Source organism: Gigantopelta aegis, chromosome 6, assembly GCF_016097555.1.
Source record: "Gigantopelta aegis isolate Gae_Host chromosome 6, Gae_host_genome, whole genome shotgun sequence".
Lineage (NCBI taxonomy): Eukaryota > Metazoa > Mollusca > Gastropoda > Neomphalida > Peltospiridae > Gigantopelta > Gigantopelta aegis.
The window spans coordinates 32,288,552-32,308,281 of NC_054704.1; the positions used below are offsets into that span (position 1 = coordinate 32,288,552).

Consider the following 19,730-nt stretch of genomic DNA (forward strand, 5'->3'; position numbering starts at 1 on the left):
TGATATACCAGTCGTGATGCACTGGCTGTGACAAGAAATAGCCCAATGGGCCCACCGACGGGGATCGACCCCTGACTGACCGCGCATCAAGCGAGCGCTTTAAGTTTAACACTGGACTACAGTACATCCCGCCCCTGCACTACTCTTGATTACTCCACTATTAACAAGAAAACACTTGTATTATACTATTCAAAATCATCGTATCATAATGTAATAACTATTTATAATTATTTCACATCATAATCTGCTATGTCTCTAATATTAGATCGATTAGAAAAACGTTTGTAAACATTTGACATAAACAAGCACCTGCATGTATTCCTCCATCTTGTTTGATTACGTCACCTCGACAACAGCAAACCTCGCGAGAAGTCGTGCTAAAAGTAACCTTGACCTCTTGACCTGTCACCCATATGTATTCTCGTGGAAGGCTTTCGTGGCGGTTTTGCAGAAAAATATCTCGAAATTATTTATCTGACATGTCTTTAAAATTTGCTGCCAACTTGTCGTTTATGTTCCAAGAGGAACAAAATTTGTCAAAGCGATATAGAGCCGCTAAAGATGCAGGTTTTAAGTTCGTAGAAGTTGGTTTTCCTTATGATTGCGGTGAATCGCTGGAAAGTATTGTCAATGCAAAAAAGGAGGCTGGCATTGAACAAGTGCTTGTCAATGCTTACCCGGGTAACGTTTTTCATTGAGATTTGATCTTAGTACCAAAATAAATAAAAAAATGCACTAACTGAATCGAATGATCAATGTCATGAATGTGACAAAAGACTGCGTCTCTGCTGGCGCGAACTATAGATCTATAGGGACCGCGTAAATATGACAAGAATGATATTGATTGTTCGTTATACTGAAGAAATACATTTAAAAGAATAATAAAAAAAAAAAAAAAAAAAAAAAATCGGCCCTGACCCCCAAAATAAATATTTTGTAATTAGGGTAGGTAACTCCGTTTTGCAAAAAAAAAAAACCAAAAAAAAAAAAACGAAGTTTGGCACACTCAAAATTGTAGGAATGTATTCATTATTTTCAAATAAAATACCTTCAATACCATTAATATAATCAGTATAATCGACTAATTGGTCATTATAATACCCATCCACCTCCAAGGGTTCAACATAAGAGAACGGCCATTTGTGTCGCATAAGCATATTATCATACAACATGTGGAATGTAATAAAACTCATTTGTGCATTACAAATGAACAATACCATCATCGTCATGTGCCACATAGAGTAATCAGTAAAGTTCTCCTCATTTGTTACCTTCATTATCACAGCATTCAATTGTACTGAGTAAAGAGCATCAGTCGGCCATGGAAAAAGTGATGCACAGGTCAATGGTCAATATGTAAGAGGACAAAATGTGTACCATTAATGTTGTATGTCTGTCAAAATGTCAACTTATGTGTGTGTTATATGAGAGATGGAGAGAAGAGAGAAGTAAGACGGGGGGGGGGGGAGAGGAAAAGAAGGACAGAGCAAGAGAGATAACAGATGTATGTGTTAGGTTTTTGGAAATTTAGTTTCTTCATAATTACAAAATTTGGAATAATTAGACAATGCTTCATTGTTGGTTGTATGGCTTATTAGCCAGCCTGTCTTTGATTTTAAAAAACATAAGTTAGTGGCATTAAAAAACAAAATTACATCACCTTTGCTGTGTTACTGAGAATTATATACACATTTAGTGCTGTCATTGTCAAAGCATGGGCGTCAATCCGGCTTTAAAAGTGATGGGGACGTGTTAGTGTGTGTGTGTGTATGTGTGTGTGATAAAGGAATGTCAATGAAAATAAAGCTACACATTAGTGGTTAAAACTTTTTTTGTTGTTGTTGTTGTTGTTGGTGGTGGTGGTGTTGCTTTTGCTATACGAAAAAGTGGGGGGGGGGGGGGACATTTATATAGATTGTCCCCCTGCGTTGAAAACTGAGGGGGGCGTGTCCACTCTGTCCCCCACCGATCGACACCCATGTGTCAAAGGTGTGCAAACAGTGGTTTAATTGGTGAAACAAAGTAGTAGAATACATGTAGTTAGGATTTTAAAAAGTTTTTTTTACACATTAAGTATAATGTCAAAGTTGACATTTTTACCTGGGTCCCACTTTAGAATAGATTATAAGGCTGTGGTGTGTACTATCCTGTCTGTGGGATGGTGCATATAAAAGATCCCTTGATGCTAAATGAAAAGAGTAGAGTAAAGTGACAAATAACATAAGTTCTATATTTGTTATAAAGTAAAGTGACAAATAACATAAGTTCTATATTTGTTATAAAGTTTTATTAATGTATTTTATACCTGTTACAAGTACTGGTATTCTTCCAATATTAAACAAATGTTTTATAGACGTTAACTTACATGTGCTTTTCAAACTTTGCATTCGGCAATGGTGTACCGGAAACTTTAAAAAGGTGTAAATTTAATTCTACGACTAGCACTTGCATCTGCTGTAGAATTTATGTTTACACGCAAGAAGCACCTTATTCTCAAAGACTCTCGTAAATGTAAACGTAACTTAGTTGGACATAAATCTACGATTTAACACTCACCGGAGAAATGATGGCTACCGGGTAGATAACAAATGTGCAAAACGCAATTTCGTTTGTCGTCTGCTAACAATAGCATCGCAAACGGCAAACCAGGACATTTTGGTATTGGTGAGGATCCACATTTTGGTACGAACTTCAGGACATTTCTTAAAAAGGAAAAGATAACTCAGGAGAAATTGGCCTAGTCGAAAACATCCGTTCAATCACCAACAAAAATATGTTAAATCCTTTGGCATTTGCCATCCCAAACTGCTTCAGTTATTGGAAATACTGCCAGTTTCTGTAAATAATAGTAACTAACGGCGATCGTGCTTGATTTATTATATATACACGACTTACGTGCAGCATTGGTTGCAACCGGAGGCACTGTTATATTTACGTCCAACTTAACATGTAACTTGCGTTTTCGTTGTTTCGTGAATAGCTCTTCAGTCGTAGATTTAAGTTTACGTGTAAATCTAGGCTTACGATGTTTTGTGAATATGGGTCCTGGCTGGAGATGATATTATTGAACATGTTCTATATTTTGACAGTGCCGGATTGACCAGACTACGTCTTTGCTGCTACGATTTTGGTCTGGGGCTGTAAACAAATATAGCTCAAAATGTTGTAGACACTTTATATATATATATTTTTTTTGAAGTATGGATTACTCTATATTAGCACAAATACATTATATATAGGCCTACTGTTAATTATTTAACTCAACACAAGTTACATAAAAAGGTATCACTGATAAAAAAAAATATATATAAGCAGGCACAAGTACATAATATATAATAGTGAATTATTTTTCAACTAGTTATTATTATTTTATATTTTTTGCTCATACTGAAAGTGAAAAAAAAAATCTGCAAAGATTTATTTAAAAAAAAAAAGAAAAAAGTGTAAAGTAGTTTGCGTACATTGTAGATCTGGAACTGCAGACGATTTCGTCCTTTACATGTTGTTGACCAGTGTCACATGGGCACACACTTTGCTCTGTGTCACCACAAGAAAGTACAGCGCATGTGTCAAGTTTCTTTGTGTAGCGTTGGTACTAGTTAACAACATATAAGTTTAATGTTCAGGGGTAGGAATTCTCCTCGTATCAGCTGTTTTCCTCTCATGGAACATTGCATTTCCTTGCATTTTAATCGTCCTTTCCTCCAAAAATGTCAGATGGCACAGATTTTAACCTAGGATTTCAAGAATTTCTGGGACCCCTCTAGACCCACCTCTGAATGTTAGATTAGCAATCTGAATAGTTGGCAGATTGAAAGTGATGTTGAGAGCTGTGGATACAGGTTTTCTGCTAGAGGAGGGTAAAATTACGTACATTAAAATCTTGGTAATTAATGTATACATTTCTATAAGTTTTAGAAACATAGCAATTCATAAACAAAATTAAAATTCATCAAAGTACATAAAATGCAGTGTCCAATTTGAAAATCTGAATAAAGCTCATAACCACCTAGTAGAGGCACTTATGATATATGTTTTATTTGTTCAGAACCACTTGGTTGGGATGGGAAAAAAGGAAAGGCATATTTGTCATGGTTGAACTGTAAACTGGTCAGATAAAATGTTAGCATTTTGGCAACAAATTTTAATTCATTAAGTTTCTAGAAATAACATTGGCAGATTTATAATTTTATTAGTTGTTCTCTGGCTCCCCAAAAGACAAAAAGTGTCTTTTTTAATTTAAAAATGTAATTTTAGTATAGCAATAGAAGATTCTATATATTAATTAGAGTGCTAGGATTTACAAAATTATTTTTTATCTATTTTTTATTCTCTCCCACATATTATTTTTAGGTTAATTAAGGCGTTGTTATTTGCCAATTTGACATTATCTCTCCCCCCCCCCCCCCATAGACCTTGTGTCTTATTAGATGGCAATTAATTTTTAGGTGACCTCAAGAATGGTGAAATGGGTATAGCTGCTCTGCCACATAAACGAAAAGAATTCCAGGACAAGCTCGAGCTGTCTATACAGTATGCCAGAGCTCTAGACTGTAAACGGTATGACCAAATTTGTTTATTGTTAACAACTGAATTGATCATTTATAAAAATGTTTGGGTTTATTATAAGCACCTTTTAAACATTTAATGACAGAACTTATGATTTGTTTATTCACAAAAGTTAATATATCCATAATTTAAACACTATTTCAAATGTTTCTTAGAATATATATGTGTATGTGCACGCATGTGGATTATAAATGACTAAATACTTGTTTGTGTAGTGTAGTGGTTCACATCCCAGTATTTGCTGCCATTCAGTATAATTTAATTGATCAATGGGGACCTCTCTTACTACCCATTAACAACTGGGCGGAAATGGGGGTGGGGGGTATTTTTAAAAAAAAAAATTTTAATTTAACGACACACTCAACACATTTTATATATGGTTATATGGTGTCAGACATATGGTTAAGGACCACACAGATATAGAGAGAGGAAACTCACTGTCGTCACTTAATGGGCTACTCTTTTCGATTAGCAGCAAGGGATCTTTTATGTGCACCATCCCACAGTCAGGATAGTACATACCACAGCCTTTGTTACACCAGTTCAACTGGGTGGATAAACCAGATGTAGCCGAGGCGTGTGCTTGGGACTGATTTATGATGTAATTGCTTCTGCAGTGGATTGAGGAAAATGTGTTGGGCAGTAAAATTGCTATTTCTGGCATCCCAAGTTAACACAAAAAAAGTTAGTTTATTAACGACACCACTAGATTTATTGGATATCAAAATGCTTGATGCTTTTGACTTCATCTGTGCATTCATCTATTACACTATGTAATTCATGTATTGATGTGTTATTTATTGGTGGCTCTTTGACAATTGTAGAGCATGAACATGAAATGTATTTGATATTAAATTTGAAAACAAACTGTTTTATTGAATTTTTAATGATTTTGACTTCATTTGTGTATTCCTCTATTATACAAGAAACCCTTAACAATCTGTAATGCAAGACTAAATGTAATGAGAATATTTGAGCATTTCTATGAATATAACACTTTTTTTTTTTAGGGAAAAAAATATAAAAATTTGGCATATGCATATTGGAATTTGTGAAAGAATTTGCAGATTGCCAATTTTTGGGTGAACATAAATTGTAACCCAGGTCCCACAGACTGGAATCATTCCTAGACTGACAACGCATAAAGCTTTACCACTGGGCTACATCCTGCCTCTCCCAAGTTAATATCATTTTCATTTATAATCATTTAATTTCAGTTTTTGATAACAAACCTTGTCATGCTTAATGTCTTTAAGTTAATGAATCTAAAATGTAATAATGGCTCTTAATTAAGATTACCATAGTCGGCTTTCTATTCCTGAGGTATATTTTATTTATATGTAGTCTATTGTAACTAAATTTTATATTTTATGTTTATTTATTTATTCTACTAGAATGCATATACTGGCAGGACTCCAGCCTGTGTATGATGACAAAACTATGGAAGAAGAATATCTAAACAACATAGAGTATGCAGCCACTAGGTTACAAAAGGTTTGTGTTCAAATGCAGGGCAAAGAGTGTGGCAAGTAAAATAACAAACAAAAGGGAGCAGGATTTAGCTCAGTTGGTTGAGTGCTCGCCTGAGGTGTTTGCGTCACAGTATCAAACCACCTCAGTGGATCCGTTCAACTGATTGGATATTTTCTCGTTCCAGCCAGTGCACCACAACTGGACAAAAGCTGTGGTGTGTGCTTTCTAGTCTGTTGGAAAGTGCATATAAAAGATCCCTTACTGCATTAGGAAAAATGTGGAGTTTCCTCCGATGACTACATGACAAAATTACCAAATGTTTGACATCCAATAGCTGATGATTAATTAATCAATTTGCTCCAGTGGTATCGTTAAACAAAACATTTCATTTCAACTTATTTTCGTGTTTATATCCAATTAAGTTTGAAGCACGTTGTCCTGAGTACACACCTCTGCTATCTGGGCTGTCTGTCCAGGATAGTGGGTTAGTTGTTAGTGGTTACAAACAAAACAAACTTTAACAAACACACACTAGTTACTACCCTTATATACTCAAAGGCAAAAGTTATTGTGACATGGATTGTTTGGAGTAATAAATTTGTGAATGGATTTATGGATGTAAACCAGAGAAAATGTGCATGAAACAGCTCAAAGAAATACAACCAAGCAGTTGTTGCAGCGATTGCATGCTTTGTGCAAGAAACATGGAATATTCGGGAGAAATGCTGTCCAGTGTTTACCATAAAAGGCCACACATTCAGTCACAAATCATTGCCACTCTGTGCAGCCTTCGGAAGTCCAGACATCAGAAAAACACCATTAGTGAACTGTTTGATGCAATGTCTTCATGCCACACCTCGGTGAAAATGACAGATGGCGAGTCTTGGGGATGCTTGAATTTGGGACTCGCAGCGTGACATTGCACATCAATTCAACATCCACAGAAACACCATGTGGCACTTATGGCGACTATATCAACAAAACAACCAGGTCAGGGACCGTCCCCATAGCGGCCAACCACCCATGACAACCCCTCGCCAAGACACATGGATCCGAACCACGCATCTGTGAAACAGGTTCCAGCCAGCAACCCTCACAGCCTGTACGATCCCTTTCTCCAGCATTTAGTTACCTCAATGAGCCGACGGTGCCAGGCCTGTATCAATGCTCAAGGTGGACACACTCGCTACTGACTGTGTGAACTTCGCTCTGGACCCCCTCTAGTATGTGGCTCATTTGCATATGGCAGATGCGCCCTTTTGATGCACTATTGCTTGTTTCCATACATTTGTATCTTCGGACATTTGTCTTTCCATGTTATAACATTTCATACACAGCAGTGAAAACTTATCATCAATTATCTTTGTCTTTTGTGTGTCACAATAACTTTTGCCCTTTAGTATATAAAGAAAAATAAAAACTTTTTTTTTAATGAATGTCATCCGTTTCTGTCCTTTGCAATAGTAATTTTGAACAGGGTGTCTGAATTTTGACCAAATACTGCCTTGGGTCAAGATTTTGAATATGTTAAACGTATTTGGATGTTATTTTACAGAACTATTACTGCATTAAATATTATCATGTTTCAGGAAGGTATCTTAGCACTGATTGAGCCTATTAACTCGAGGGTTTCGTTCCCAAAATACTTCTTATCACAACCAGAAAAAGGTGAGTTGTACAGCCAGTAAATCCAGTGATCATTATTGGCTTACCTCGTATGTCGGGTGTTTTCTAACTCTACATGTTTGAAACATTATAACACAAGAAATACAGTAATTATTAATCAATAATTCAAGAGAATAAATGGCAGTTGTGATCAAAAGACCAGACTGCCTGCTCCTGGTGAGTGAAAAACCTGGCATTTACAGGGACCATTTGGTTCAGTATCACGTCGTGATTCGTTACACAAATTTTTAAGATTGCTACACAATTTTAGAAAATTAAATCTTGGTGAAAATTGATTAGAAATATCTCTAATCAAGATTTTGAAAACAAAATGTTCCCTGATTTAATATAAACAAGGAAGGAAATGGTTTATTTAACGTTGCACTCAACACATTTTATTTATGGTTATATGGCGTCTGACATGGTTGAGGTCTACACAGGTATTGAGGGAGGAAACCCGCTGTCACCACTTCATGGGCTACTCTTTTCGATTAGCAGCAAGAGATCTTTTATATGCACCATCCCACAGACAGGATAACACATACCACGTACCAGTCGTGGTGTACTGGCTGGAGCGAGAAATGGCCCATTGGGCCCAGTGACAGGGATTGATCCCAAACCGACCGAGCATCAAGCGAGCACTTTACCACTGGGCTACGTCTCGCCCCCTAATATAAAAAAAGTGATTCCTATCCAACAGTTGATTTAAAATTCAGACCGAATTAGTTGCATTTTATTTAGGTATCAGACAGGCAATCAAGTTGACTTTTTTGTTTTTGATTTGATTACCCCTAAAGAAGTACACTTTTCAAATATGTATGATTTATTCCTACTTACTTGAAGTTTTTGCATTAAGATCATGCTGAAATATGATTATGATTATGACCCCTAAAGAAGTATACTTTTCAAATATGTATGATTTATTCCTACTTACTTGAAGTTTTTGTATTAAGATCATGTTGAAATATGATTATGTGATTGTAGTTCTTTCGTTGTTTTTGTTTTTTGCAGCTTTGAAATATGTAAAGAAAGTGAATCATCCAAACCTGAAAATGCAGTTTGTAAGTCTTTGCATGCATGTTATAACACATGGCCAGTTTCTTATGGATGGAAATATATACACAAATAGACTGTAACATGAATAACAAAAATTATGATTACTCTGAGATTATTGCATATGAATTTCTCAAATGAGTTTCACAAATTTTGTATGGCATTCCATAATTTATTTATTATTCACAAACTGTGATTTATAACAAACATTAAATATGAGTGTAATCGCTTCACAATTGATGTTGATAACATTCTGCGATGTCAGTTACAATGACATTGAATAATGTCAATTTCAGAAACCGCGACTGCTGCAAGCTTACAGCTTAACTTAATAGTGATGTTAGAAGTGTGCTATAACAGTTTTCAATGTATTATTATGACCCATGCCATAAAGATAGGACGGGAAAATATGGTATTTATGAAACTGTTTATTGTAGGCTAATGGCCCATGTAGGTAATAAATTCACATATCCTGCATCCATTGATCCTTCACAGTTTACCCAGAATTACAATGGCTGACATCACATCTGTTTCCAGTTCTAGATTTAGTTTTTATTGTTTTCACTGTTTATTGACTATTGTCATATTTTTAAGTATTGCAGTTCATATATTTTTTTACATTTTACATTATTTCATTTCAGGACTTTTTTCATGTGCAAATCATGGATGGTAATCTTACAAGTAAATTAAAAGAATATTTACCACACATCGGTAAGTATAATCCCCCAAAACACTCTATGGTCTAAATACTGTCTTCTTTGCTTGGGCCAGTAGCCGATGTATTTTTCTTGCTGGGTTATTGCAGTGTGCAACAAATGTTGAGAAAGTCTCTAGTCTTCACAGAAGCTTTGGTTAGTGTCCTGTACATTATAGTTATACAGTTGATTATTTGCAGTAGCCCAGGTAAACAATTCAGTTGTTAGTGGATTTGTTGAACCCTGGTTATTGTTAAATAATTTTTCAAATTTATTCCTTGGATTTGGTGAGTTGAGTAGTTTCTGGTTCAGATGTCATCTGTGTAACCAGTTTAACTTGTTTGTCCAACAGATATCTTTTAATCATTTAAATTTTTGACCGGCCTCGGTGGCGTCGTGGCAGGCCATCGGTCTACAGGCTGGTAGGTACTGGGTTCGGATCCCAGTCGAGGCATGGGATTTTTAATTCAGATTCCGACTCCAAACCCTGAGTGAGTGCTCCGCAAGGCTCAGTGGGTAGGTGTAAACCACTTGCACTGACCAGTGATCCATAACTGGTTCAACAAAGGCCATGGTTTGTGCTATCCTGCCTGTGGGAAGCGCAAATAAAAGATCCCTTGCTGCCTGTCGTAAAAGAGTAGCCTATGTGGCGACAGCGGGTTTCCTCTCCAAATCTGTGTGGTCCTTAACCATATGTCTGACGCCATATAACCGTAAATAAAATGTGTTGAGTGCGTCGTTAAATAAAACACTTCTTTCTTTCATTTAAAATTTACACACATGAGTGTAATAATTTCTTTATTATCCATATTATTAGTTATTTTTTTATGAATAACTAGGATCGTCTCAAAATGTTTCAACCACAATAGTCTTATTCAACTTACTGTGCTAGCACAACAAATATGCTATTCAACCTGAGTCATACCTACACACTGCAGAATTCTCTCCCTTGCCGGATATGCGCAATGCTATCCTTGCACGGGTTACCTGTAACTACATTCTCAATTCTGCAGTCCACCTGTTAACACCTGTTTAAGCTTTGGCAAAAAGTTTTCTTTTGGTCCTGACGGTACGCGTAGGATCCAGACAGTCATTGCGGCTCAACACGTCGTGTCTGTGCGCAGGGCAGCGGAAAGGGGTCGACCTCTTTTTCCGTCCGACTGCCATCGTTTCACACTTTGGACATGTTTAACACTCCACCCTTTTCTGAGGCATGGGTTTTTTTGTAGTGTTGTCTACCATTTCCTCTCCCTGGGGAGATGTTTTTCCTCCCTTTCATGGGGATGAGTTTTTGTTTTGGGAAGCCCCTTTTTATTCCCAAAAGTTTTGTTTTTGACGCCTTGTTACTGTATGTCGTGGTTCGTCCTATCTCCATGTCATTACTTCAAAGGAGCTTTTTGGGTACGGGTAAGTCCTCTATTTTCTTACCTCTTCCCATTAATGTTGAATTCACGTGCTCTAACGGTGTCATTGCACGTCCGTTATAGCATATTTGTTGTGCTAGCACAGTAAGTTGAATAAGACTATTAGAAAATTTGTTTCTAATTTTCATTATTTTTCATACTTACCTAGTGCTAGGACAACAAACTATACCTCCCACCCACCCCTATGAGGCTTTCCCTTGGTGGGTTTGGGTTGATTTTGAACCGAGAATAAAGTTACAGGTAGCCCGTGCAAGAATAGCATTGCGCATATCCGGCAAGGGAGAGAATTCTGCAGTGTGTAGGTATGACTCAGGTTGAATAGCATATTTGTGGTGCTAGCACTAGGTAAGTATGAATAATAATGAAAATTAAAAACAAATTTTCTAATTATAAAGAGACTATGAGTAAAGACTGGTGAAGCAACATCATGATATGATGCCGCTTGCCAAAATGATTTCATTACACTTGTTATTACACATGTGCTTCATATGATTTTTGACCGGCCTCGGTGGCGTCGTGGCAGGCCATCGGTCTACAGGCTGGTAGGTACTGGGTTCGGATCCCAGTCGAGGCATGGGATTTTTAATCGAGATACCGACTCCAAACCCTGAGTGAGTGCTCCGCAAGGCTCAATGGGTAGGTGTAAACCACTTGCACCGACCAGTGATCCATAACTGGTTCAACAAAGGCCATGGTTTGTGCTATCCTGCCTGTGGGAAGCGCAAATAAAAGATCCCTTGCTGCCTGTCGTAAAAAGAGTAGCCTATGTGGCGACAGCGGGTTTCCTCTAAAAAAAAACAGTGTCAGAATGACCATATGTTTGACGTCCAATAGCCGATGATAAGATAAAAAATCAATGTGCTCTAGTGGCGTCGTTAAATAAAACAAACTTTACTCATATGATTTTTGTTAACTCCGTTATGTTGAACCATGTGGATAATAATGTAGTAAATTTCGCACTTTGACATGCTATTTTTACAACTTTGACATTTCTAGGCAAATCCCTTTGTACTAGTTCCAGTTAGAAAAGAAAACATATTCTGGTTAATTGACATAGTTTTGTTTATTGCAGGACACATTCAGATTTCCCAGGTTCCCGACAGAGGGGAGCCTGATGATGGGGGAGAGATTAACTACCGCTACATCTTCAAATTGCTGGAAGACTTGCACTATGATGGCTACATTGGCCTTGAGTACAAACCTAGAGGTTTGTCGGTTATACAAAAATAGTCATTTTATTATTTTTATTTATTTAAAAAAAGAAGGTTTTTGCTTCTTTATTGTCCTTACTTGGTCGAAACAATAAACCCTCTAATTTAATGAAGTTATTGTATTGCTCTTGGCTATAGTGGCAGAGTCTGGCTAAATGCCATCTATTAAACATGATCTCACCCTTGTCAAGTAAATCTGATGTGAGAGCATATAATTGTAGTAGTTGTAATACAGTCAAATCCACTTAATTGGATGTCGGATTATTGAATATTTCGGATATTTGAATATGTTTGTCCTGCACGGAACCATTTGCCATTATGACAATACAAAATCCAACGGTTAATTGGATGTGTTTTTTAACGTGTTTTCGGATATTTGAATATAAAATTATCCTTGCCGAATGGCAATTGCACGTAAAACATAGGAAAGTTTGTGTTACTTGATGTGTTTTTTTTTAATTTATGATCGTACGTAATACCATACTATCGTACATGCAAAAATTAATACTTTTAATTTTATTTAAAATGACTCGTTATTAATCAATACATTTCAACAAATTGTTTTCTTGTTTCTTAAATTATTTCGGATGACTCGTTATTAATCAATACAATACATCGTAATTAATCCAACTCTGAGATTCATCTCAAATGTGACCCAATGGCCGAGACAATGCAGGACAATCAAGGATCAAAGTCGGTCATTCCCACCTTGTTGGCGGCCATGTGCGTTTCGTAAGCAGGCATCCCTTAATCTCATGTCGGCCACTTTTGAAGCAGTGTATGTTTAATCCATAAATAAACACTTGTCAGATATTTTTCTCTATGAATTGTCGGTGACAGTAACAAACAAAAGCCGTTTGCTACTAGTGTTATTTTTAGCGGGATCTTTTGATCACGTGATTTTTCCTCTGCAGCTCACAATGTGAGGCCCCATTTGGGGTGACCGATTATGGTGATTATTGTTTAAATTGTTAAATGCCGACAAAAGGTAAGTTGTAGGAGATTTTCTTAGCAAGTTGGATTAATCATCTTTTGGCTATAAATATTGACAAGAACTCTTTTTTTTTCACAATGTCAACATGGCAAATAAACGGAAAGGAAACGATTTATCTTTGGCTCAGAAATACGACGAGATATGTGCCCAGTATCTAGCCAATGCTAACCCAGAACGAAAAAGACAGAGAACAGGAAAAGCAGCCAATGTGGAGAAGGCCTTATCAGAATGGTTTTCCGTCGCCAGACAAAAAGACATTCCAATATCGGGCCCAATATTAGCGTTTGTGTTTGTGTTTTTCCTTCTGTTACATTGAATAACGGCCTTTCACTTATTTGACTTTGGCCAGTCTAGTTTACCTGTCAAATCAGTTACAAATGCACACAGATAATAGTCAGATAGACGTCCTGGTAAAATACAGAACATGGAAATGACTACTTATTCAAGATTATATTGGGTGGTTGGGGTGGGGTCTTGTTGCACTTGATTTACAAATGTACAAAGAAGTTAATAATGGCCATTTAATTATCAAGAAGTTAATAACGGCCTTTTAATTATTTGACTGTGGCCAGTCTAATTGAGCTTCCGGTGGTTTTATCTGGTCATTAGATGTTTAGTCACTTCTGCTTCTAGGCGTACAAACGGCATTAACTGTTGTCTCTTGTATTTATCAAGTTTATAGACAAACTTGATAATGGCAACAGAGTCACAATATGGAACTTGGAATCGGTATTTTATTAACACAAAATACTTACCGGTTTTTGACGAAAATTCCACATGTCATGAGGCCCAAATTGGGAGAATCGTAATTAGGGTTTGCATAAATCAACGAGGTCTTAATTGGGTATATCGTATGTCGAAACTGTACCTTCGGTTTATTGAATATGCCGCTTATTTGAATATATTTTTGTTGCACGAGGCACATCCAAATAAGCGGATTTGACTGTATTACCTAATTTTACCAAGTGATCCAGACAGAACCAGCAAAAGGAAGAGTATTTTAGTAGTGAAATGATTCTACTAGCCATACAATTTCTCATTCACCAGTCTGTAAAAAACTGGATTCTTGGGTAAAAAGCCACTGGTTTAATTCATTCAGAGTAGGTAGATTTGTTTCATAATAACGCATTCTTACACTTGATCTTACATTTTTTTCAGGTGACACTGTGGAGGGACTGAAATGGGTAAAAGAGATGGGTTATAGCTTGTAGAAGTGGATTACGGTTTGACTGGAAAACATCCTTGTGGAAAACAAGCAAGTGTTTGTATAGATGAAACAAATTGGTTGTTGATGTTAGATGACAGAAAATTCAGCTTTGGTAATGGAAGATGAATAATTGTGAAAAGGACTCTTCATGCTCATATATGATATATGCCAAATGTGTATTGATTGGAATTGGTTTAAAGGTGTATTGTAAATATGTACCATATAATGGGGAACATGCCTGACATAAATTATGTAATTTTAGTTGTGTATAACTGATCATAAGCAAATCTTGTGCTATGAGTAGTACATTAAACTGTCACCAGTTTATGTAGCTTTTAAATATGTGCCAAATGTGTATTGATTGGAATAATTGATTTAAAAGTGTGTTCTATATATGAAGAGCTCTTTTCCAAAACGCTATAATATCCATTTTCATTGTTTTGAGGAAAATTACAATTTGTGCCCGGAGAGAATAAAGTTAACAAACTTCTTTTTTCTGTTATAATGTTTTACTTTGGAACTAATAAAACTTGTCTAATAATAACATTCAAATGTAACAGATGATTTTGGATTTTTAAAATTGTTATAATATTAAAAAAATTTCAGATCGCTATATATCCAAAAACAATTCTCTTCAAAATGCTATATCTCAGAAAATGCAATCGATTGTAAAGAAACATATTTTAAATGAACACACAACAAGTCTGTCCCACTTCTGAAATGTATAGATCTAAATGTCGGACTCATTCTTCACCACTACTCTCTGTTTTATCCTCATTTATGTGGGACAGTGCGCCATCATAAAATGCATGGACTTCTTCAGATGCACCTATTTCTTTAAGAAGTGCCAGTACATCTCGTTTCTTGGCTGCCGTAACTGTTGACTCCATCGGAAGTGAGGCCGGTTTGAAGTCTGCCCATTTTTTGCCCCTTTTCAGTACGCTGTGATAGCAGTACTCACCACTGTATGATGGTTTGAAACCAACTTTGTCATTGTTTAGTTGGAGCATGCGGGCCTCACTTATTTTGAAAGTTTTTTGCACTTTCAAGCATGCTTGAGTAGCAGAGCGGTAATCAAAAGACTGCCAGTCTTCTCCATAAACATAGACATTCCCAAATGTCTTCAGGATACAGTAATACTGATCTGGTAGTAAGATAGTATCTAATTTGCGAACACTCTGTTCGATTCTCCCAAAGACACGGTCCGCAGGCAAGAAGCTGTGCCCCCTGATGGGGAATGTGAATTCAATGTTTAGACCAGGAAAAGCTATTCGAAGTGCCAAGAGCATGGACACTATATTCATGTTTTTATTTTGTCCAAAACAAGAATCGCTATAAAGGCGAAGTTGCTTCCGTGTATTAAGTGTTTCACGTATTGGACCATTGAGTTGGTGTCGGAAACAGTGGTTCAGGGCAGATGCTATCATATTACTATCCTTTTTATTGTGATGTTCTAACCAAGCATAAAGATGAACATCATCTTTATTCTGTCTACTATCCTTTCCATGGTGCACGACAACTCCGAATAGGTATAGGTAGAGTTGCCTGGAGTAGTAGGCCTGTCCTATTGGTGTTTTGGGCAATACTAGATTTTGCATCATGTCAAAACAAACTGTTACTGTGCCTTCATCAACTCTCCCTAGTAGGTCATAAAATACACGAGCTCGTCGCCGGTGCAAAATGAAAGCAGCCGTCTCATTCTGCTTTTCAATTTCAGTCATGTTGGGATCTGTAATCTTCATCTTGTACTTGGTACATATTGAACAGGCATCCGTGGCTGGATGTCCAAAACCCAGATTGAATTTGGCAGAGAAGATAGAGTAATAAAGTGAATAACTAACTTGGGCATGGTTTTGAGCCTCAAAGAGTTGATGCATTTTATTCACACTTAAGTCACTCGGTAGATATTTCTGCCCAGGGGCTCCCCTGCGTCCATAATGGCTGGCTCTGCATGTAAAAGTTCTTATATGCTGAACTATTAGTTCCCTCCTCCTGTCATTTTCTGCTACATTTCGGGCACCACCTCTTCTCTCGGGACGTGCATCAGCTGTCCTAGCATAGTAACGAGCCACTCGTGAAACTCGGTCCTTGCTGATTCCTGAAATGACAAGAACCATAAAGGGTCAGAATCTTGTTCATTGGTTAAAGCGTCCAGCCAAAGGTGCGTGGGGTTGTAGGATCTGTGCTTTTTAGTGGACCTGCTAGAACTGTTGGGCCTTTTCAGTTCCAACCAGTGGTCCACGACTGGTACACCAAAGGCTGTGGTATGTGCTATCCTGTTTGCATATAAACGATCCCTTACTGCTAATCGAAAAACAGTAGCCTGTATGGCGGACCATGTGTCGAAATAACCAGATGTTTGACATTCAATAGCCGACGATTAATTAATCGATGTGTTTCAGTGGTGTCGTTAAACAAATCAACTTTAATAAAATGTTTACACCTTAATTATAATTCGAGTCAGCCATTACTCGATATTAAAATGACGCAAGAATAGGCGACGTGGGATATTTCTGGATGAAAATGACCTCATATTTCAACAACATCATTTGCGATGCCTATACACTACATGACACTAGTTCTAACGCGTTTATTTTCAGAATGTTGAACAACTTACAATCTAAAATTGCTATTGAAATGTTTTTGTTTTATAACTATGAATGCATCCGTAAATTCTAGAATGTTGCTGATAGAATTAAACGGGCGTGTTTATTTCTTTACCACTACGTTTTGTTGTGTCAATAATCATAGGCTGTTATGTGATAAATTATGATACCATCTAAAGTATTTTATTCAGCATTCTAACAGTGGCGTAACTGAGTTTATTTTTGGGGGGGCCAAAGGGGGGCAAGACCTTCGTCGGGGGGGGGGGGGGGGGGGGGGGGGCTGCTATATGCTACTGCAGTTTTTCCGTCATATTTATTGTGTACAATCAAATGTCAAATGGGGGGCCATGTGTGGGGGGGCCCCCAGGCCCCCCCCCAGTTACGTCACTGCATTCTAACAAACTAATGTTACTTGGGGTCATGAAAAATGTAACGCTGGAAAGTTACGTGTGATAGGAATGTGACCATTAGAGATTAAACGAGGGTCGTGCAAGGGTTGAAGGAAAATAGTTTTGAAATAAAGACAATAATACTCACCTAGTACTTTGATAAAAGTATCTTTACAAACAGGCAGTTTCTCTGGGTGGCTCTCAGTCAGCAGACTATATTTTACTGTGACATTCTGGTCTTTTCTGCGGTCTTCCGCATCGACCGTTTTGCGTCTCCGTTTCGCCTTGGTTATTGTCATCAATTGCACCAACGTCCTGTCCTGATCAGTTTTGTTTGGTGTTTCGTAAAATTTGTTAAAGTTCAACGCAAGATCGCTGTTTGTTAGCTTATTAGCATGGCAAAAGTGAGAGTTCAGTTCAGCAGTGTGTTTACACTCAAAATTAGGGAACGTTCCCCCACCAGAATGTCGCATTTTCTTCTTTTTCTCACGAAAATGTCCATCCTTATTTAACTTACATTTTCTACCTCCTGCAGAAACCATCACAGATTCGTCTGAACCATCAAAATTGTTAATTTTTGGTGAACAATGATTAGCGAAATAACGCTAACACGCTAAATCATGGGCGCGGCCATGTCGAATAAATTACCGGCGCCGATTGGTCAAGATGATATATCGCGTTTTGCTATAAACGTTTTGTGGCGTTTATCGCATTTTACATCCATGCCACATGCATTCATTAAATTCGTGTTCATCTTGGTGCAGTACCCATAGAGCTGAAAGTTGGTATCTGCTGCCGCTCAATGTGCGTGGGTGTTTCTGTTGGATCCACTCCAGACATTGTATGGACGATCGACTGAAGTGGTCCCTCTGTACATATCCAGAACTCGGCACTTGGGCGATCAGGCTTGGAAACTTCTTGTCTTTGAACTCGGCCATCTTTTCGGAACATGTTCAAGTGACTTTCATACGTGAACAGCACCTTTTCCCAATCACGCCACTGCCACCAACGTACAGTTCGTGCCCATTGTAATCTGCGTTGACAGTGTAGAGGGGTCAAGGCCATTCTACGGAAGGGGCGGAAAGCTCTGATACCAGCCCTGCGTAGTCTTCGTAAGACTGTTCGTCTGCTGATGGGGTGTCCCAGTGCCGTTGATATCGCCGTCACGAATCGGTTCCGCAGGTGGATTGTCCAGATGTAGGGGTCTTCAGCTGGCATTGTGACCCTTGGTCTTCCTGATCTTGCACGGTCTTGTGCCTGGCCTGTCTGCTGATAACAGCTCAACAAGTTACTGATGGCGGCTTGACTGCAGTTGAAGGTTCTTGCAATCTATCATTGAGAGGGCCCCATATCGGCCATACCGATAGCTCTGTTGCGTTCTGCTTGGGTAAGTCTCGGCATCTCTCTGATGTTCTTTTTGATACTGCTCTTGCTTTGTCCCACACCGGTATTTATGCAACAATCATGCATGAGCATTTTTAACAAATTCAAATTATGCTGTTTTTCACATTTTTCATGACTGCACGAAATTCACTAAATCCAGAAACAGTGACTTTTCGGAAACACAGTGTTTTGGCGAATGTTTTCTCATTACTTTCAAACTTATTGCAGTATCTTTAATTCAGATAAACTTATTTTAAAAGTTTCTTTTGCCTGTTAGTTTATGTAAGAAATATTTATTATTTTTTGTCAGTTTACAGGTATATAAACTGTTCCATAATAATATAATAAAACAAAATTATAATGGTACAATAATAACTACATGAATAATATTCTTAAGTAAATTTATAGCATATACAAAATATATAGGAATTTACCTCTTTCTCAGGAGAGACATGGCTGGTCTGGGTCCTTGTATTCTTGGCAGAAGTACTACAGGAAGCAGTGCTGGTCTTCCCCTTCCTCTTCTGGGTGTTGTGCACTTCTGGGGGCGACGGCGACCTGCTGTCCTCGGCGGCCTCATCATTGATTTAAGCAGCAGCTGGGCTGTTCTTTCTTCCCCTTGGCATGGTGACCTCTAGCAGAAGGTAGATGTAGCTTCGATGGAATCCCGGCAAGTTATGAAAAACCCTGCCAAAATGCCCACTGACATTGACATTGATCCTTGAATAGAATATTGAGGCAGTCGGGTATGATCGGATAGAATTTGTGTATGTTCGAGTAGAGATTGGGTGCGGTCTACAAATTATCAAGTTGATCGAGTAAATGCTTGATGAGTCCACACTTTTCCTCAATATAGTGCTGCACTAAACCTGTCTAGACCGATCAACCATTTTGTCTGGTTTCTTGTGGCCTTGACTGGATATTCCTCCCTATCCGTTCATTGCACCGTTGCACCTAGTCGGTTGATGTACTATTATTAAATTTTAAATTTTCTACCGTTTTTTTAATAAATTTCAATATATTGAATATAAATTATATTATATTTAAAAAAATAAAATTAA

General features: G+C 37.6%; 1 protein-coding gene across 1 annotated transcript; it reads left to right on the forward strand.

Annotated features, from left to right (window-relative positions):
* The first annotated feature begins 424 nt into the window (after positions 1-424).
* On the forward strand, positions 425-14,379 carry LOC121376318 (putative hydroxypyruvate isomerase). Its single transcript, XM_041504161.1, has 8 exons — positions 425-681; positions 4,449-4,560; positions 5,964-6,063; positions 7,632-7,710; positions 8,719-8,768; positions 9,402-9,471; positions 11,952-12,086; positions 14,243-14,379. The coding sequence occupies exons 1-8, from the start codon at positions 480-482 to the stop codon at positions 14,293-14,295; spliced, it is 801 nt and encodes a 266-aa protein (XP_041360095.1). The 5' UTR covers positions 425-479; the 3' UTR covers positions 14,296-14,379.
* Positions 14,380-19,730: the final 5,351 nt, after the last annotated feature.